The following is an 18116-nucleotide window of genomic DNA, read 5'->3' as shown; positions in this document are numbered from 1 at the left end:
ACAGCTTCAGTTTTCGTCACACTAAAAGTATACTGGCTTTATTCCCGCAAAAGCACATTTCCGCTGCGTTCTCAAGTACACCAACTGTAGTTCCTTTGGCACTGAAATTCTACCCAGTGACTTTGTCTGCCTCAGGATACAAAGAGCCACTGAGTCGAAAGAGAATGTTCTAAACCCACCTTTTCACAATTCTTCAAAATGAGCAAAAATACCTCATCCTGAGTCCAGTGTTAGAATGATTAGTCAGCCTGTTTTATTCAGCTGCACCTTAGTCAGCCTCACTAGAAGGGGGCAGCAGAGAAACATTAATTAAAACAGAAATTTCAGGTGGTGGTATTATAATCTGATATCCTACTAGGAACTTGAGGACTGTTTTCTGTGTGTTTGTCCACAATGTTACCTTTGGCTTTTAGGTCCTACCATAATACAAATAATATTAGTATCCCAGCAAAACATTTCAACTACCTTCTTTCTACTCATTAACCACTTCACTGCTGAACAACGTATCTGTTTGTTCAGGAAATGCACATGGCCACTATTGTTTAATTTATTCACGATACAACCCAACATCTTTGAACCAAAAATGGCTGCTACTGTATATATTCTCTCAGTACTGAAGGGGAACACTCATGGAAGCTAGCTTCTTTTTTTTCCATTTGGGATGGGGATTTTTTAAATCACATTCTGTGCCCTGGGTTTCCCTTCCATTTCCCTTGACAGAGGATATAATGGGACTCCACTGGAAGTTTATTAATACCGCTTCTCAGTCAGTGCTAGGGAGTCACCCAGCTTATCTTTTTTTTTAAAGTCTATTTTTTCCTTTACATTGTCCTGACAACTCAGCAAGACGTAAAAGGGTCCCTTAGTCATCCTGACATTTGTATTAAAACCACACAAGCCTTTAGTTTGCTTCCAGAACCGAGGCAAAACATTTACAGAAACCACAAATTGTTTCCAGGAGGCTCCCATTTCAGTTCGGAGCAAAATTTTTCTGTTCAACAGAATGTTTGAAACTTGATTCATTACATACAATTAACCCTTGAAATGCTCACCACAAACTGAACGAAGAGTATTCTTACTGGTCAAGTTTACTGGCCAAGACAGAAATGTTCAGAGAATATTTCCAAATGGGGTATTGCAATGGTTCTCAAACTTTTGTACTGGTGATCCCTTTCACACAGCAAGCCTCTGAGTATGACCCCCCCATACATTAAAAACACATTTTTTATATTAAACACTATTATAAATACTGGAGGAGAAGCGGGGTTTGGGGGTAGAGGCTGATGGCTCGCGACCCCCCACATAATACCCCTCAGGGATCACACCCCCCAGTTTGAGAACCCCTGGTGTATTGGATGCTGCAAAACAATGCTGCTTTTTAACACCGCGAAGGGTCAAGGACTTGTAGAGAAATGACTTCACCAAGCCATTAGCAAGGCAAGGTTCCTCAGTTTCAGTATCAGGCCTGAATTCCCAAATGCTAATTACAGACCCTGCAAACCTGCTATACCTTTTGTGCCAACGACATGTTTCAAAGCAGCACATTCTCACAGAAACGCAAACCTGGCTGGCATTGTGGAGCAACTACAAACAGGATTCTAATCTGTTCTACCACTGGAACAAAAAACTGCACTAATAATAAAAACCCCTCACTCACACATGCACCCCAGGAACAATGGAAAATGTGAGATCTGCCAAGTAGGGCGCACACAGTGCTATTTTTAGTACGATGCTTGGATACCATGGGAGTAAGTGCCTTAGATACAAAGAGACTGGTTAGACAGAGATTAAGGCAAAGCCCCAAATGCCATTGAATTCAATGGAATCTGGGCACCTAACTCTCTTACACTCTTGAAAATCTCAGCCTAACTAGACAGGTAAGATAGACGTTAGGTGGCTAGTAACTGTGTGTTGGCAGGGGCGGAATCTTCATAGGTGCAAATGGGAGTTAGGTGCCTTCCTCCCATCAACTTCCAATGGAGTTGAAAACCTGACTGCCTTCTTGTGCCTTTGAAATACTACCTCTGGACAGAAACACAAGAGGGCAGAGTTGGGATCTGGTCAGATATTTTTTAATTGCTGATGCTGCACTTGGGGCTTATAAGAACATAGGCTTTGCCATACCAGATCAGATCACTGGGGCTACCCATGTTAAGGCAATAACCAGTCCCTCCTGAAGGAGGAGAATCCTCACCATGACACGACAAATGCCCAGTACTAAGTGTGGTCCAGCAAACTCACACGAGATGTCCAGCCCCTTGCAGGACTGAGCATTTAATAATGAAGGGTAACTCTTCTTTGTAAGCAAGAGGGTAGGATGCTGAGACTTCTGAAGATGACGCGTGTGGAAACTGTAGGGGTTTGATTTAGACCATATAGAAAATGTTCCAACAGAGTAGACAGTCTGTTTAAATCATTTAGCCTATCTTCAGGTGCAAAAACCAGAGGAAAGAAATGTTACATGGCAAAGGAAAAAGTGAATAGTGGCTCAATTTCTTTTCTGAAGTCTGATATGTACTCCACATACTACTTGCTTTCTCCTCCATGTCAATGTGGAATTCCTGGGAAGTCAGAGTGTCATCAGATAAATACAGTCTCATTACCTGGGCCCGTTTTTTGCACAGTAGCATAACAATGCTCAGATATCCAGCCGCAGCAGCATATCCAAGAGGAGTCAGGCCACTTTCAGAAGAGGCATCTACGTTGGCCCCAAACTCCAACAACAAAGCCACCATCTCTGTGTAACCAAGGTGAGACTGGACACATAAAATTGGGGCATTGTTCAGAACTTCGGTCCGGTAGTTAACATTTGCACCTCCCAAAATTAGCAATCGACTGACCTGAAGGACAAGAGAAACACATCACCACAATGTGCAACAAAAAGACAAGCCCAAACCACGGCTTTATTTTAGGTAGAGGGAGCGCTGTCTAATCGCTAGCATGGACTTGGTTCTGTAATTTGCGTGGTGTTGGGGCAGGCTGGCCTTAGCCATACTGCCAGACATAGAGCCACAGGGAGCCTCACACAGAGAAAGATAGTGGATGGTTTTGTAACTGCTTGATCGTCCATCCAACAGTGGCCTTGTGATGCTTACTGGTCCTCAATTGCTGCTTCCCCTCCTGCTGCCTTCCTGGCTCTGCTCTCTCTGCACTGGGCTGCAGAGCGAAAGAGACAGCTGATGATGCTGAGATGAGAGAGAGGGCTCATGATAGGGAAAGGATAGAGAGGATGACGATGGGCCCCCTCTCCATATGAGGAGGATCTCTCAGGCTGGCCCCACCCTCATGTGGGGAGAGGTATGCAAGCCCAGAAGGTTCTCTGCATTAGATTTTTTTTCACTCTAGCTAACATATTTGTACATGCTAATCTGGACACTTCACAAATGTTTGCAGAATGTCTTCGCTAGCATGCACAAATGTGTCAGCTAACTCAACTTAATTGGCAATTAACTCAAGTTAAAGAACTGTTTCTACAAGTGAATTTAGGATGCTATGGCTTCTTAGGCTAATCCACCCTATCCAGCTCATGGGAATGCCAAGTCTCATAGCCTGCAAGCAATAGGTACCAGTGGTTCCATGCTAGCTTGGCCTGCTCAGATTTATGATCAGAGTTTTCCTTCTAAACAGACAGACTTGCCTGAAGAGTCTAAGTGAACTCTGTCTGCCCAGGTCTTAAATCAAGAGTTTTCTTTCCTCTAAATATACTCGGTTCATGGCAAGTGCAACCCTTTGGGGTTTCCCCAAGATGGGCTATCTCCCCTCACCATCTGGGGGATGCAGCTCTACACTGTTTTATCCCTGCAAATACAACCAAGGTAAGTCCAATCACTGACTAGATGGTGTGATATCATACGCAAAGACATGACCAGGCTGGGCTTAATGGAGGAACAAGCTATGCACATTATACTCCTTTCCATAGCTGCAAAAACGCCCTGAGATGAAAAGAATGCTAGAGCAGACAAACCCCCAAGGCACTGTCAGGTTTACAACACCCAAGGGAGCCTTCTGTATATTTGGGAGAAATCGGTGGAAATGAAGGATGGTCGGCAGGAACAGATATGACACTGCTTTTTTATAGGAATTCACAGAAAATCCCTGCTGAACATAGACAAGTTGGGGAGTCGCTACTCATTGGTATCAAACCTTAACTGGACACTTAAAAAACGAGGTCCTGGTTGAACAAGTTGCTTACATATCGGTGTAACTAAGTTTGTGAGGAGTCCCATGGACTTCAATGAGATTACTCACATGCTTAACAATACACACGCGCTAAGGACCTTGCTGAACTGGAGCCTTGGAGAATCTTTCGTACTTGGACCACTGGAGGCTGTAAGCACTGAACCAGCTTGTCAACTGTCTGTTCTGTACAGTACCTTTATGTTAGGGGTGTAGAGGTTTCGCAGAGATGCCAATGCCATTGAAAGACCTTCTGTGCTGTAGGAGATCCAAAGCCCTTGCAGGATAGACGAGGACACTCCTACTTTTTTACTCAGCCCCTAAAGAGAGAGAGTGATCCAGTTAGTTCTAGTACCCAACATATTTGCATTATATTATGCAGAAGGAATTACTCCATGTAATAAAAATAATTAACAAAAGGATTTTACAGATCTGAGGCCGGAGAATTAGATTCCTGCTAGCAATAAAAAGTCAGCTAGCTGAAAATAACGTTAAGCATTTATCATAGCCACACTCACTTAAAATTCACCATTTATCAACAAAGTGCTGGCAATACTAGATGTGCTGGGGCAGATCCTCCGCTGATGTAAAATGTCACAGTAATGAGCTGCTGACGACACAGAAACATGCAGTTGTGGTTTACTGTTAAAGGCTCATATTCCCTCCCACTGCATCTTTCTTTAATGGAGGAGAATGTAACCAAAATACTCTTCCCTGCCAGTTAAGAACAGTCTCTACAGACTAAGGTTGCCATAGAAGCCATTTATCACGTTAGATCCCTGCTGTGAACTAAGAAACTTGCAGCCCCAAGGAAGAGCCCCCAAGGTAGTACCGACAGGATATCCCTAAGACAGCCCTGTCACGCTGAGGTTACACGGGCCTCCTGAGCTCTCTTTCAGAGAATCCCATTACATGGGGTAAGGTGGCAGATTCTTTTTTTGTTTTGTTTATAAAGTACCTACTATCGTGGCAGAAACGGATTCACGAAATATTCTTATTATTCACAGAGCTAACTCAACTTGTACTACATTCTCCGTCACAGCCAGATAAATTAAGGAAGTTTTACCAAAAGAGAGAGTAGACATTTTCATATCTAACATTAGATTATCTCCAACTTTCTTATTTGGCTAACATAGTTATTTTATGCTTACTAGATACTAAGTACTAACGTCTTTTTGAACAGCACTAAATTATAGGTTATGTAATAAATAGTCAAGCGTGCTTGCTTTCCTGTTATAAGAATGATCATTTCTTCATAACAAACAGATGTTAATCAGTGGCCTGATGATAGGCGGAATAAAAGGGGAGCCTATTTTTGGATGGGGTTTTAAAAGGATAGCTTTTCTTCTATAGTGCTTTAACATTACTTCTACTGTAGTCTCCATGGAACTGTACAGATGTCTTTGGCTACTATTTTGACATGTAAGGCCTGATTTTCACTGCCTTGAACCTTGTGTGCTCATTTAGACTTGTGTAAAGTGGGTGTAACAGCTACCAGTTCAAGTTAGTAGTGATTTACACCGACTCTGCAATAATGTAAACAACCATACTGGGCCTAGGACAATGAAAAAATTATGCATAAAGTCTCTACAGATTTTTACTGCCATTGTTTGACCATCATAATTTGTTGATATTAAACAGCAATGACAGTTTTGCCATTGTAATCTGACATGTTCTTCTATACACTTGCATTAGTAGCCTTTTGTCCTAACATCATGATACCACAGACGAACATTTTTTTAATCTAGAGACCATTATAGCGCATGTCAGTCAAGTGGCTGGACTGTATTGCCTATGTAATAAGAAGTAACTACTGTGAATATTTAAAAGCATTTTTTCAGTTAAATATACTTGCCATTGAAAACCATTTTATTTTAGAAAAACAATAAAAGATGGCCGTCATGAAGAACTAACAGTTTTCCACATTTATTATTTTCAAAGTCCTGTAGCTTTTAGCTAAACATTTGTCAAATAAAGACCATAAGAACAGCCATACTGAGTCAGATCAGTGGTTCATCTAGCGCAGTATCCTGTCTTCAAACGGCCAGTGCTAGATGCTTCTGGCAGTTGGAGATTTAGGGACACCAGGAGCATGGAGTTGCATCCCTGACTATCCTGGCTAACAGCCACTGATGGACCTATCTTCCATGAACTTATCTAATTCTTTTTTGAACCCAGTGACACATTTGGCCATTACAACATCCCATGGTAGCAAGCTCCACAGGCTGTCTGTGAATTGGGTGAAGTCGTCCTTCCTTATGTTTGTTTTAAACCTTTTAATCTCATGGGGTGATCCCTAGTCCTTGTGTTATGTGAAGGGGTAACTAAATACTTCCCTATTCACTTTTTCCATATCCTTCATGATTTTATAGACTTCTCTCATATATCCCCTTAGTCGTCTCTTTTCCAAGAGGAACAGTCCCAGTCTTTCTTACTCTCCCCTTGTAAGGAGGCTGTTCCATACCCTTAATCATTTTAACTGCCTTTCCCTGTACCTTTTCCAATTCTAATTTATCTTCCCTGAGATGGTGTTCAAGTGTGTATTCAAGGCATGAGTGTACCGGGGATTTTTATAGTGGCATTAAGATATTTTCCGTTTTATTAACTATCCATCTCCCAATGGCTCCTAGCATTTTGTTAGCTTTTTTGTCTGCCATGCACATTGAGCAGATATTTTCAGAGAACTATCCACAATGACTCCATGATCTCTTTCTGCAGTGGTATCTGCTAATTTTGCATGTAATATTGGGATTATTTTTTTCCGATGTGTGTTACTTTGCATTTATCAAGAGTGAATTTCATATGCCATTTTGTTGCCTTATTGCCCACTTTTGTGAGATCCCTTTGCAATGCTTCAGTCAGTTTTGTATTTAACTATTTTAGTAATTTTGTATCATCTGCAAATTTTGCTGCCTGTTTTTCCCCTTTTTCTGATGATTTATGAATATATTGAACAGCATCGGTCACAGCAGAGATCTTTAGGGGACTCTGCTATTTACCTCTCTCCATTGTGAAAAATGATCATTTATTCTTACCCTGCCTCCTGTCTTCTAACTGGTTACAGGTCATCTCATGACCTTTCCATCTCGTGACTTATCCTAACAGATGACTTTTCCTCTTATCCCATGACTGCTTACTTTTCTTAAGAGCTTTTGGTGGGGGACCTTGTTAAAGGGTTTCTGAACGTCCAAGTTCACTATATCCATTGGATCACCCTCGTCCACATGCTTGTTGACTCCCTCAAAGAATTCAAATAGATTAGTAATGCATGATTTTCCTTTACAAGAGCTATGTTAACTCTTTCTCAAAATATCATGTTTATATATGTGCCTGATAATTTTGTTCTTTATTATAGTTTCAACCAATTTGCCTCATACTGAAGTTAGGTTTATCAGCCTGTAATTGGCAGGATCACTTTTGGAGCCTTTTTTAAAAACAGGTATTATATTAACTACCCTCCAGTCATCTGGTACAGAGGCTGATTTAAGCGATAAGTTATCTACACAGTGAATAGTTCTTCCATTTCATATTTGAGTTCCTTCAGAACTCTTTAGTGAATACCATCTGGCTCTGGTGACTTATCACTGTTTAACTGGTCAGTTTCTCTCCAAACCTCCTTCACTGACACCTCAATCTGGGACAGTTTCTCAGACTTCTAACCTAAAAGAATGGCTTGGGTGTGGGGATCTCCCACATGTCCTCTGCAGTGAAGACTGAAGCAAAGAATTAATTTAGCTTCTCTGCAATGGCCTTGTCTTCGAGTGCTCCTTTAGCACCTCAATCGTGCAGTGGCACTTATAATTGTTTGACAGACTTCCTGCTTTCTCATGTTCTTAATTTTTTTTCTGTTAGTTTTTCTGTTCTTGGCTAGCTGCTCTTCAAATTCTTACTTGGCCTGACTTATTACAGTTTTACAGTTGACTTGCCAGAGTTTATGCTCCTTTCTATCATCATCAGTAAGATCAGACTTCCAATTTTTAAAGGATGCCTTTCTGTTTCCAACCGTCTCATTTACTCTGCTGTTTAGCCGTGACAGCATTTAACAGAATCATAGAAGATCAGGGTTAGAAAAGACCTCAGGAAATCCAACCCCCTGCTCAAAGCAGGATCAACCCCAACTAAATCATCCCAGCCAGGGCTTTGTCAACCTGGGCCTTAGAAACCTCTAAGGATGGTGCTGAGGCCACATCTGGAGTATTGCATCCAGTTTTGTGGCTCCCACTACAGAAAGGATGTGGACAAATCAGAGAGAGTCCAGTGGAGGGCAACTAAAATGATTAGGGGGCTGGGACACTTGACTTCTGAGGATAGGCTGAGGGAACTGGGCTTAGTCTGCAGAAAAGAAGGGGCGGGATTTGATAGCAGCCTTCAACTACCTGAAGTGGGGTTCCAAAGAGGATGGAGCTAGGCTGTTCTCAGTGGTGGCAGATGACAGAACAAGGAGTAATGGTCTCAAGTTGCAGTGGGGGAGGTCTAGGTTGGATATTAGGAAACACTTTTTCATTAGGAGGGTGGTGAAGCACTGGAATGGGTTCCCTAGGGAGGTGTTGGAATGTGCCAAATAGAGGGGAACAATCACTTCCCTCAATCTGCTGGCAATGCTCTTATTAATGCAGACCAATATACCATTAGCCTTCTTGGCAACATGGGCACACTGTTGACTCATATCCAGTGTCTTGTCAACTGTAATCCCCATGTCCTTTTCTGTAGAACTGTCACTTAGTCAGTCGGTCCCCAGCCCGTAGAAGTGAATGGGATTCTTCCATCCTAAGTGCAGGACTCTGCACTTGTCCTTGTTGAACCTCATCAGATTTCTTTTGACCCAGTCCTCCAATTTGTCTAGATCACTCTAGACTCTATCCCTACCCTTCAGTGTATCTACCTTTCCTCTCAGCTAAGTGTCATCCGCAAATTTGCTGAGGGTGCAATCCATCCCATCATCCAGATCATTAATGAAGATGTTGAACAAAACTGGCCCCAGGTCCGACCTCTGGGACACTCCACTTGATTTCGGCTGCCAACTAGACATCAAACTGTTGATCAGTACCTATTGAGGCTGAGGATCTAGCCAGCTTTCTATTCACATTACTGTCCATTCATCCAATCCATACTTCTTTAACTTGCTGGCAAGAATACTGTGGAAGACTGTATCAAAAGCTTTGCTGAGATATATCACGTCCACCGCTTTCCCCATATCCACAGAGCCAGTTATCTCATCATAGAAAGCGATCAGGTTGGTCAGGCATGACTTGTCCTTGGTGAATTCATGTTGACTGATCACCTTCCTCTCCTCAAAATGGTTTGAAATAGACTCCTTGAGGACCTGCTCCATGATTTTTCTGGCTCTCTTACCGTTTTTTTTATTTTGGGGAACATATTTAATTTGAGCATCTATTATGCATTTTTAAATAGTCTCCATGCAGTTTATAGGCATTTCACCCTTGTGACCTTTCTAATTTCCATTTAACTAGCTTCATCATTATTGTGTAGTTCCTTCCCCTTTTGAAGTTATATCCTACGGCGTTGGATTGTTTTGGTGCTTTTTCCCCATAAGGATGTTAAATTTAATTGCATTATTGTCACTATTACCAAGCAGTTCAGCTACATTCACCTCCTGGACCAGATGTTGTACTCCACTTAGGACTAAATCAAGACTTGTCTCTCCCCTTGTGGGTTCCAGGACAAGCTGAGGTGATGTGTATCATGTCAATATGGGGCAATTTGAAATTCCCTATTATTATTGAGGTTTCTATTTTTGTAGCCTCACTAATGTCCCTGAGCATTTCACAACCACCGCCCTGGTCAGGTGATCGGTAGTATATTCCTATTGCTATACTCTTATTATTCAAGAATGGAATTTCTATCCATAGAAATTCTATGATACAGTTTGATTCATTTAGGATTTTTACTTCATTTGACTCTATGCTTGTAGAGGAAAAGTTTGTGTGTATTTGGAGGTAGGAATCAAAGACCTCAAGAATTCTGGCAATTATTAGTCCCTGCTTTTTAGATCACACACTATAAAACAAGAACATATTAAGATTTATTTCAGTTACTTAAGTGAGCACTATATAATTTGGACACATTAGAGGCAGCAATTTAAAAGAAATACTAAACATGATTAGTGTATTATTACATTAACAAATAAGCTTCTATGACACGAGAAAGCATATCTGCACCTTTCAAAATGGCCATCTGAAGATAAAATACTGAAGCAAAAAACGTGGTTAGCAAACTGTACTGAAAGAAATATACTTGGAGTATGCAAGACACTCTGATCAACAGAAGGGGGCACTTGTTTTCTATGAAATAAATATGTCCAACACAGAAAGAGTTCAGCTGTAGAAACCAATTTTTATTTCTCCTCAATTCATAGTTAGTGTCTGATTCTTCCCTTTCCTTGTTAAGTCCTGAGTTATAAAGTCAGACTGTATCTGTCAGCAACAACGAATCCTACTTTAATACAAGATTAAACTGCTGGAATAAGAGGAACGGGTTTAATCTCATTAATATGTTCATACACAGGAACAGGAGACTAGTAAAGAATGACTTTGTGCAAGTTTCCAATGCCAATGAACTGCAATTCTGGTATACGGACCCCTGCGCTATTTCAGTTCTAAATCCTTCCAAAGCAGCTCTGTCAATGTACCTGAGACCTCACCTACTATAACCCTAGCTGTTTCAATCCAGGATCTTCCCAGTACTTTGTCAAAGCATCTCAGTCCTAACCTCTTACATCTCCAGGCTATTTAAAAACTTTTGTCCGAATCATACTAGATTGCATGGTGATTTTGTGATGCAGAAAAATATCAGCCAGGGACTAGATGTGCACCAAATTAATTTTTGTTTGCGAGCCGTGAAAAGATTATAACTGAAAGGCAATAGTGAAGGGCCTCTGCTTTAAGACAATTTGCCAGCTAAATTCAATGTAATGATCTTTTGCAATACTGTTTCAAGGAATATTAGACAACTTTTCATTCCATTAGCCTCTTTTCAGTGCCTGTAATTTTAATCAGTCTCTTAGTCGAGGGACAAGGGAAGTTCTGGATCACTAACATTTTAGGCAGGACAGTTATGACTGAAACAAAGGACTTCTCATTGCTTGATGTTTAAAACAATGTTACCTCGAAGTTTAGATTTGCTGGTATAATTTTTGTAAGTTTCTCTTGATGCCCTTTCATTGCATGCTGCGGCTTTCAAGCTGGTTCCCATTGGTTGAGATCCCTTCTTAATCTTTTAAATCAGTGACCAAAGACATTTATACTTTGTTATTTTTTAAAACACAACCTGAAAATATTTACACTCATAAAGGTGAGGGGGCTAAAAGGCACTTGCTTGAGCCCTAGCGCCAACAGGCAGCATGCAAGTTTCCCTACGCAGATCTGTCAAAACACCTCTTTGTGATTGTTATTCAATGATTTTGAGTATCACTGATTTATCACACACTGAAATTCCAGACCCGGGTCTGTCCTGAACAGACTCAAATGACATGATCCTTTTGGGATGTGACAGGAATTAGTTTTAGGATAAACACTGTTTTAAAATTTTATTTTATTAGCCAAAATATCATCTGTGTATATCCCATAACTCCACCCAGTCCTACCAAATGTTTTACACATGGGCGGCGCGTAATGGAGGCTAAGTCTCCCCAAATCTCATGCCCCCGGGGGTGGGGTTGGGATGAGAGAGGGAAGGGGCATTGGCAGATTACCACAAGAGCCCATGGGGCCCTGGCCAATTTGGAGCCCCCAGAAAAACCTCCCCCAGCCATGTCCCTGGGGCTGCTTTTCTGGTCTCAGATCCATAGCGGGAAAGGTGGGGGACAGAGTGAGCAGGGGATGGGATCTTGGGGGAAGATACAGAGTGGGGACGGGGCTATGGGGAAGGGGCAGAATGGGGGACGGGCCACGGAGGAAGGGGTGGAAGGGGGTGGGGTCATGAGCGCAGCCGGGGGTGGAACAGGAAATGGGCTCTGTGCTCAGAGATCTGGCAAGGGTCAAGAGTCCCGCTGTGGTTGGGCTGAGCTCTCAGCCCCCAATCCCGCCCTGGCTGGGGCCATGGAGAAGGCTGAGAGAAGTGAGCGGGGGGCGTGGACTCGACCAGAAGAGGCCAGGCTTCAGCTGGAAGAGGCGGGGCAGGGGCTAGCCTCTCCAAGAGGAAGCTTCACCAGCAGACCATGGTTTAGCTTCTGATTCTCCTTTCACAGCAGTGTACAAGGTAACACCAATGGGGTTATGCTGGTATAAAACCAGTGACCATTTAGAATCAGGACCTTTGCATTTAGATAAGGCTGCTCTTCCAACACAATACCACAGAAAAAATGTAAGCTGACTTTATGACCTGACATGCATCTCACTTGGCAGAAGGCTCACATCACAGCTACAAGATACTGATTTTACTAGATGACCTGGCAGAATGAGATGCTGTGAAGGAGAAATCACTTCCTCATAAACAGAAAGTATCTGCAATAACAGAAATGGGAGTGTGGACACAAGATACTTATATTTCCCCTGGAAAGGTTCCAGTTTGAAAGTGTCTCTTTCAAGAAACAGTGCTGCTATGGTTCGATTTGGTAAAAAATACAAGCAGATCCTTGTAAACAAACAACTACTGTACATTAAGGAATAAAAATAGATCTGTTTAAGAAACACCAAAGGCTAATCTTTACAGTGATTTTCCCATGTAAACCATCTAACCCAAACCCCTTTCAAAACTCTGTAGTACTTCTGTACAACCTGATATTACCCTCAGCTGTCACCGAGGCAAATTATTCTTGCTAAAATCATACACAAAGGATTTTGCCAAGTAATTAGAAACAGAAAGCTACACTGACATCTTTCGTATGTTAACAGACACCTTCCAGGATGGTAAATATTTTTCAATTCAAGTTGGACTCTATTGCCAACTCATTCACTTAATGAAACGTGAGGTTTGTTTAGATTTTGAAATCCTGCCATTTTCTCCATTATAAAGTGTAAAATGATAAAAGACTAGGATCCAAATTCAGCTTTGGCACTGACGTTAATAGGAACTGACCCCATTAATGTCAGGGCTGAATCTGGAGCTACTTATGTATGTTAAAATCTGAAAATTATACACTGATTGGGATTCTTCACTTTACCTCAAACTTCCCATTAATCTCAAAATGCGGCAGACCTGCCATTACACATGATCATTAATATAGCCAGTGGAATTAAATAAAGAGATCTATCAGAATGTTAATAAAGCCTGGTGAGATACCGAAACTATCCTGTTGCTCTAAAAAATTATTGGCAAAGTTGGTGCTGAAGTTTAAGCACCTGAATGAGTGCCCTGATTTTCTGATGTGCTGAGTACCAACAGCTCCCATTAATTTTAAGAAATGATTTATTCTCTCTGTTGTAGTTACAGTTACCTGACCAATTCCTATGCTGATTGGTGAACATTCTTTGGGCCTGAAGATATGACTCCAGTTGTGGATCAAATTTGAATCGTAACTAGTGACCCCTGGGTCACTCTTTGTGTGGTGGGTAAAAATGGACCATTAAGGAGCAGTAACTAGACATTTTTTAATATGCTCAGCTCTGCAGAAACATGCACTCACTGGTAGATCATAAACAAACTATACCCGACTCATACATTGAGATGCCCGGATTAAGAACAAAGCATTTTACAAAGGAGGGAACTCATCCTATATTACACATAAGGAGACTGAATCAGACAGAAGAAGAAATTTGACCAAGGGCAGCGGCAGAGGCAGGAATAAAATCCAGGTCTCCTGACACTCTGTCTAGTGCCCTCTCCACTTATGGTTCTGTCACTTTTAACATTAAGAATGTTTCAGAAGAGCTGTGGGAGCACAAAATGAAAACCTGGGTAACAAGGACGGCATTGCATACTGTGAACAGAATTCCAACCCTTGTCTCTGGCAAAATGTTACGCCCAGTCAAAATTGTAGTGCCGTTTATTTAAGTCAGGTGCAGAAGTACTTGGCAAGGAGCATTTTAATCTGCTGTTCAGTGTGCGGTAGTTTGACAAAACAAGACGTTGTCAGATTTTAATTCCTCCCCACCCCTTAGAATCAAGGCAGATTTTCCCAACTTTCTGGCCCTTTAGAATTCCTCATGTCCTCACCAGTTCTCAAACACTAACTTTCTTCAAGTGTTTTGGAAGCCTGAAGCAATGACACTTCTTACAGTCACACTGCAACAAGAACAGACCTTATATAGCGGGTATTGCAGTGTGGTTGTAGCTGTGTTGGTCCCAGGAAAGCGTGTCTCTCTCACCAACAGAAGTTGGGCCAATAAAAGATACCACCTCACCCACCATGTCTCTCTGATAGTGGGTATTGACAGACTGTGTGTGTCAGGGAAGAGGATGGTGTGAGCTTTTCCTTGTATTCCTGTTACCTTAAAAATGTGTGCTTTGAGAATGTGATGTCCCAGCTCAATAGTCTGTTGTCGGTTTAGTTTCCCCTCCTGACGAGAAAACCAGAAGGCAAGCAGAGTGTGGCCACTCCTAGGAACAAGAATAAAAAAAAGTTAGTATTCGAAGAATCCCATTTCATTTTTAAATCTTCCTTGGGGTTGATGTCATTCAGCATCACCAATCTTACGTGCTGCCTTACAAGGAAGACTTAGGCTATCAGTCTCACTCAAACTACTTCCCCAGCGAATGACTTCTCAGATCCACATGCCTGTAGGGTGCAAGCTGAAGAATATGCACTTAACTGGTTGTAAATTCTGACCAAACAACTGCTGTAACGGAGCCTGGACATTTGGCTGAGTCCCTCTAATGAGGATGTATCTCTGCATGCTTCTCAATGGTACCCCACTATAATGGACCTCACTTATTTTACACCCAATTGCTTGATGATTTCTTACTTTAATTCCTTGACATAAGAATTGTTGGGTCATGAAGCTGAGGCTAGAAAAACATTTCTGTTAAAGAAGAGAGACATGGATCTCATATCAAGTTTCTTCTGCAGATACAGCATCTGGTGTTTTCTCTCTCTCCTTCTGGGTCTCTGTCAACTCATTTTAAATTGTAGGGATGGTTAGAAAAGTGACTACATATAAACAGTACCTGCTCAGGGCTTGTCTACATGGAGAAATCAACCAGAATTGCTATTCACACCCTACCTAAAATAGACAAGCCCTTATTCTGCAGATCTCCTAGGTGCGTGTGTTTTCTGAGTCATATTTGCTGGCTTCATGGACAAAGTAATATTTTACAACAGTACTTTTTTACTCCTGTTAGCCTTGCAGAGCCAACCCAGCTTGGGAGAATGAACTGGACTAATTCTGATTTGTATACCATGGCATAAACTAATCGCAGGGCTTTTATTACTGGTGAGCATGTAGGACTTAAGAACTATGTTTGATTTACAGATTCTGGGGGAATTATCAGGATTGAAGATTAGAAAATACAGTTTTTACTTGTAATGTGAACAGGTATGAACTATAATCGGTGAGATACAGCAATTATAGAACCTTATGGTGCCATTTTAAAATCACTTTACAGAGAAAAACTGATTGAAGGGACACCATCAGCTTGACTTTTTGAAAGTGAAACATTTTAATAAAATCCAGTTTAAGAAAATTCTCTTTAAAGAATCGGCCAGATTCTTCTTTCTGTTATATCTTCCTAACACTGCTGTAATTCCACTCTGATATACAACAATATTACAAGGGTTGTTAAACTTTCCTGTTGATATTTACAAAGATGGTTTCAGCAAGGGAGAAGCTAATTAATTGACAGGAAAGTAGACTATATATATGGAGTGCTGTCAAATACATAAAGTAAACTGGAAAAAAGAGAGGAAAATGTATTTCATTAACTTCTTTCGGTTCTAGCTATCTCAGGTGTAATTTGTAACCAGAATACACACACACATTTCCAGCTGAAAATTTTGATATTTCAAATTGACAATGACCCTTTAAAGATTAAGGACCTGATTCTCTTCTGCTGTGAGTTCTCTATAGTCATTTAACTCCAGTGCAAAGCAGGTCTAAAACATAACCAGATCAGAATGACAGAATTCTACATCCACTTTGCACTGGTGAAAGTGACAGCACAAGATGTAAAGCAGAGAAGGATCAGGCCCCAGAGAATGTTCCATACTTGAACGTGTGTGGCCTGAGAACAGTGCCTCCTGGTAAAAGAATTTCTTGTTTTTGTAAGAAGTGCTTCTCCTAACAGCAACACCCCTTTCTCATTTTACATTTAAATATACTGTATTTTTAAAAGGAAAAAAAATAACAACAACAACAAACAGATTCACGTGAAGGAACAGTTTGAGAAGCAGAGTTACAAAAACCAGTGCCAGGATTAAATGTATAAGCAGCCCAGATACAGTGACCTTCCAGGCTTTTTGAGTGCCAGCTTGGCAAACTTCTCCATCGTTCAACTATATCAGAAAAATAAACACACACTGTTGGAACTGTCCTCTTTGTTGTACTCCACAGTGAAAAATACATGTGAGAAGAGAGAGAATTGTCTGTAATTTCCCCTTGACACCGCAGATAAGGAACAAAGGCATGTGTATTGCATTATTTTGCTTTTCTAAGACCTCGGAAGCCTCAGGGACTTTTTAAACCAATTTCTTTTCTGGAATCAATGCAGCTGTACATTCAAAAAACCAACAATCTCCCCTCCTCCAAGCTAACATGATGTAACTTGTCGCTTTAATAGGGTTTTTAAGGACAGAGCATGCTACTATCCCATTAGTACCTTATCAAATGGAAAAACTAATATGCCAGTGCTTAGAATGATCTAAATGCAACTGAGTAATCTAGACTAGAGGATCAATGTTTCCACAATGCTAGGGCTTATCAGCGTGTCTAAATCCAAAGAATGATAATCCTTAGACACAGCACTTTCTAAAAGGGAAACCATAACCTGTCGTTTTGTTTAAGTGTAGCACGAAAGTGAAGGACCTGTAAACCAGGGCCCGGTATGCAGCAAGCTTCTCTCACACAGCCCTGCCAGTACCTTAATTCTGACAGGTAATAGAGAGACTGATGATTATTTGCCAGATTGTAGGATGGTTTTAAAGTATGGAGACATGACCATTAGCAGAGGGGTGCAAGAACAATTTTGTGTGTGTGTGTGTGTGTGTGGGCAGGGGACTGAGAGTCACTGAACCAAACTGTAAAGCCTGTATATGATGGAAACCGCTTCAAGTCAGGGGTGCGCCAGCCCCCAGCACCAGCACCAATCCATTAGCAGAATAGGATGAACAACAAAACACATTTTCAACCGTTTTCCTTAAAAGGCAAAATTTAAACCCTTTTCTCCATGAGTCAAAGGCCAGAGCATTAAACTTACACATAATTCTATTGTACCTCCCCCCAAAATGCAATGAATGTAAAGGTATAACATCAACTTAAATATCACTCTGCCATCTGAAATTTTTGTACCCACTATTGTTACAAGGAACACTTAAGATGACTAGAACTGAAAAGGATTCCAGAGAAAATATATTTATTTCTGTTTATTCAGTTTATGTATTTTGTTTATTTGGCAGCATTTTGCAAATAGTCAGTTTCACTGCTGTCCATGTGTAAGTGTGTAGTTTAATCAGTAACTTCCCTGTTTGTGTGAGTCTTCCACACAGCAGAGATGGACAGAAAACCATGCACAAAATGGGATTGGGAACGTGACTGGAAAACCATGAAAAACAGCAGGGGGAGTTTGAAGAGGTTCTAGCACCTGAAGCCACTTTAGGATTCTTCTTTTTTTTTTTTTTTTTTGAATTGACTAGATTTTCAGTCAGTGGCGTCCCTTTAAAGAAGATAATCTCGCAAATGTAATATTCACAGTAGTGGCGGGCTTCCGAAATACACTGATCAAAACTGTAAAAGGAGGATCGTTACCGATGATCAGCCTTCAGTAGTGCTCATAAAGAGACAGAGGAAAGAAAATGGATTAAAAGGAAACAGACACTGTGATGTACTGCT

General features: G+C 41.1%; 1 protein-coding gene across 11 annotated transcripts in view; it reads right to left on the bottom strand.

Moving 5' to 3' along the window:
• The window catches only part of TANC2 (tetratricopeptide repeat, ankyrin repeat and coiled-coil containing 2), a 628479-nt gene that overhangs the window by 34775 nt on the left and 575588 nt on the right, over window positions 1-18116 (bottom strand). For all 11 annotated transcript variants that reach the window (XM_050934871.1, XM_050934879.1, XM_050934880.1 and 8 more), the window contains 3 exons: window positions 14565-14673; window positions 4374-4496; window positions 2604-2840 (listed from right to left, as the gene is read on the bottom strand). In XM_050934871.1, the coding sequence (XP_050790828.1) occupies window positions 2604-2840; window positions 4374-4496; window positions 14565-14673 (469 nt within the window). The remainder of the gene's footprint in view (window positions 1-2603; window positions 2841-4373; window positions 4497-14564; window positions 14674-18116) is intronic.

The sequence above is a fragment of the Gopherus flavomarginatus genome, chromosome 25 (genome assembly GCF_025201925.1).
Source record: "Gopherus flavomarginatus isolate rGopFla2 chromosome 25, rGopFla2.mat.asm, whole genome shotgun sequence".
NCBI classification, from domain to species: Eukaryota; Metazoa; Chordata; order Testudines; family Testudinidae; genus Gopherus; species Gopherus flavomarginatus.
Note: the sequence above shows the minus strand (reverse complement) of the source record. Positions and strands in the feature narration are given on the sequence as shown.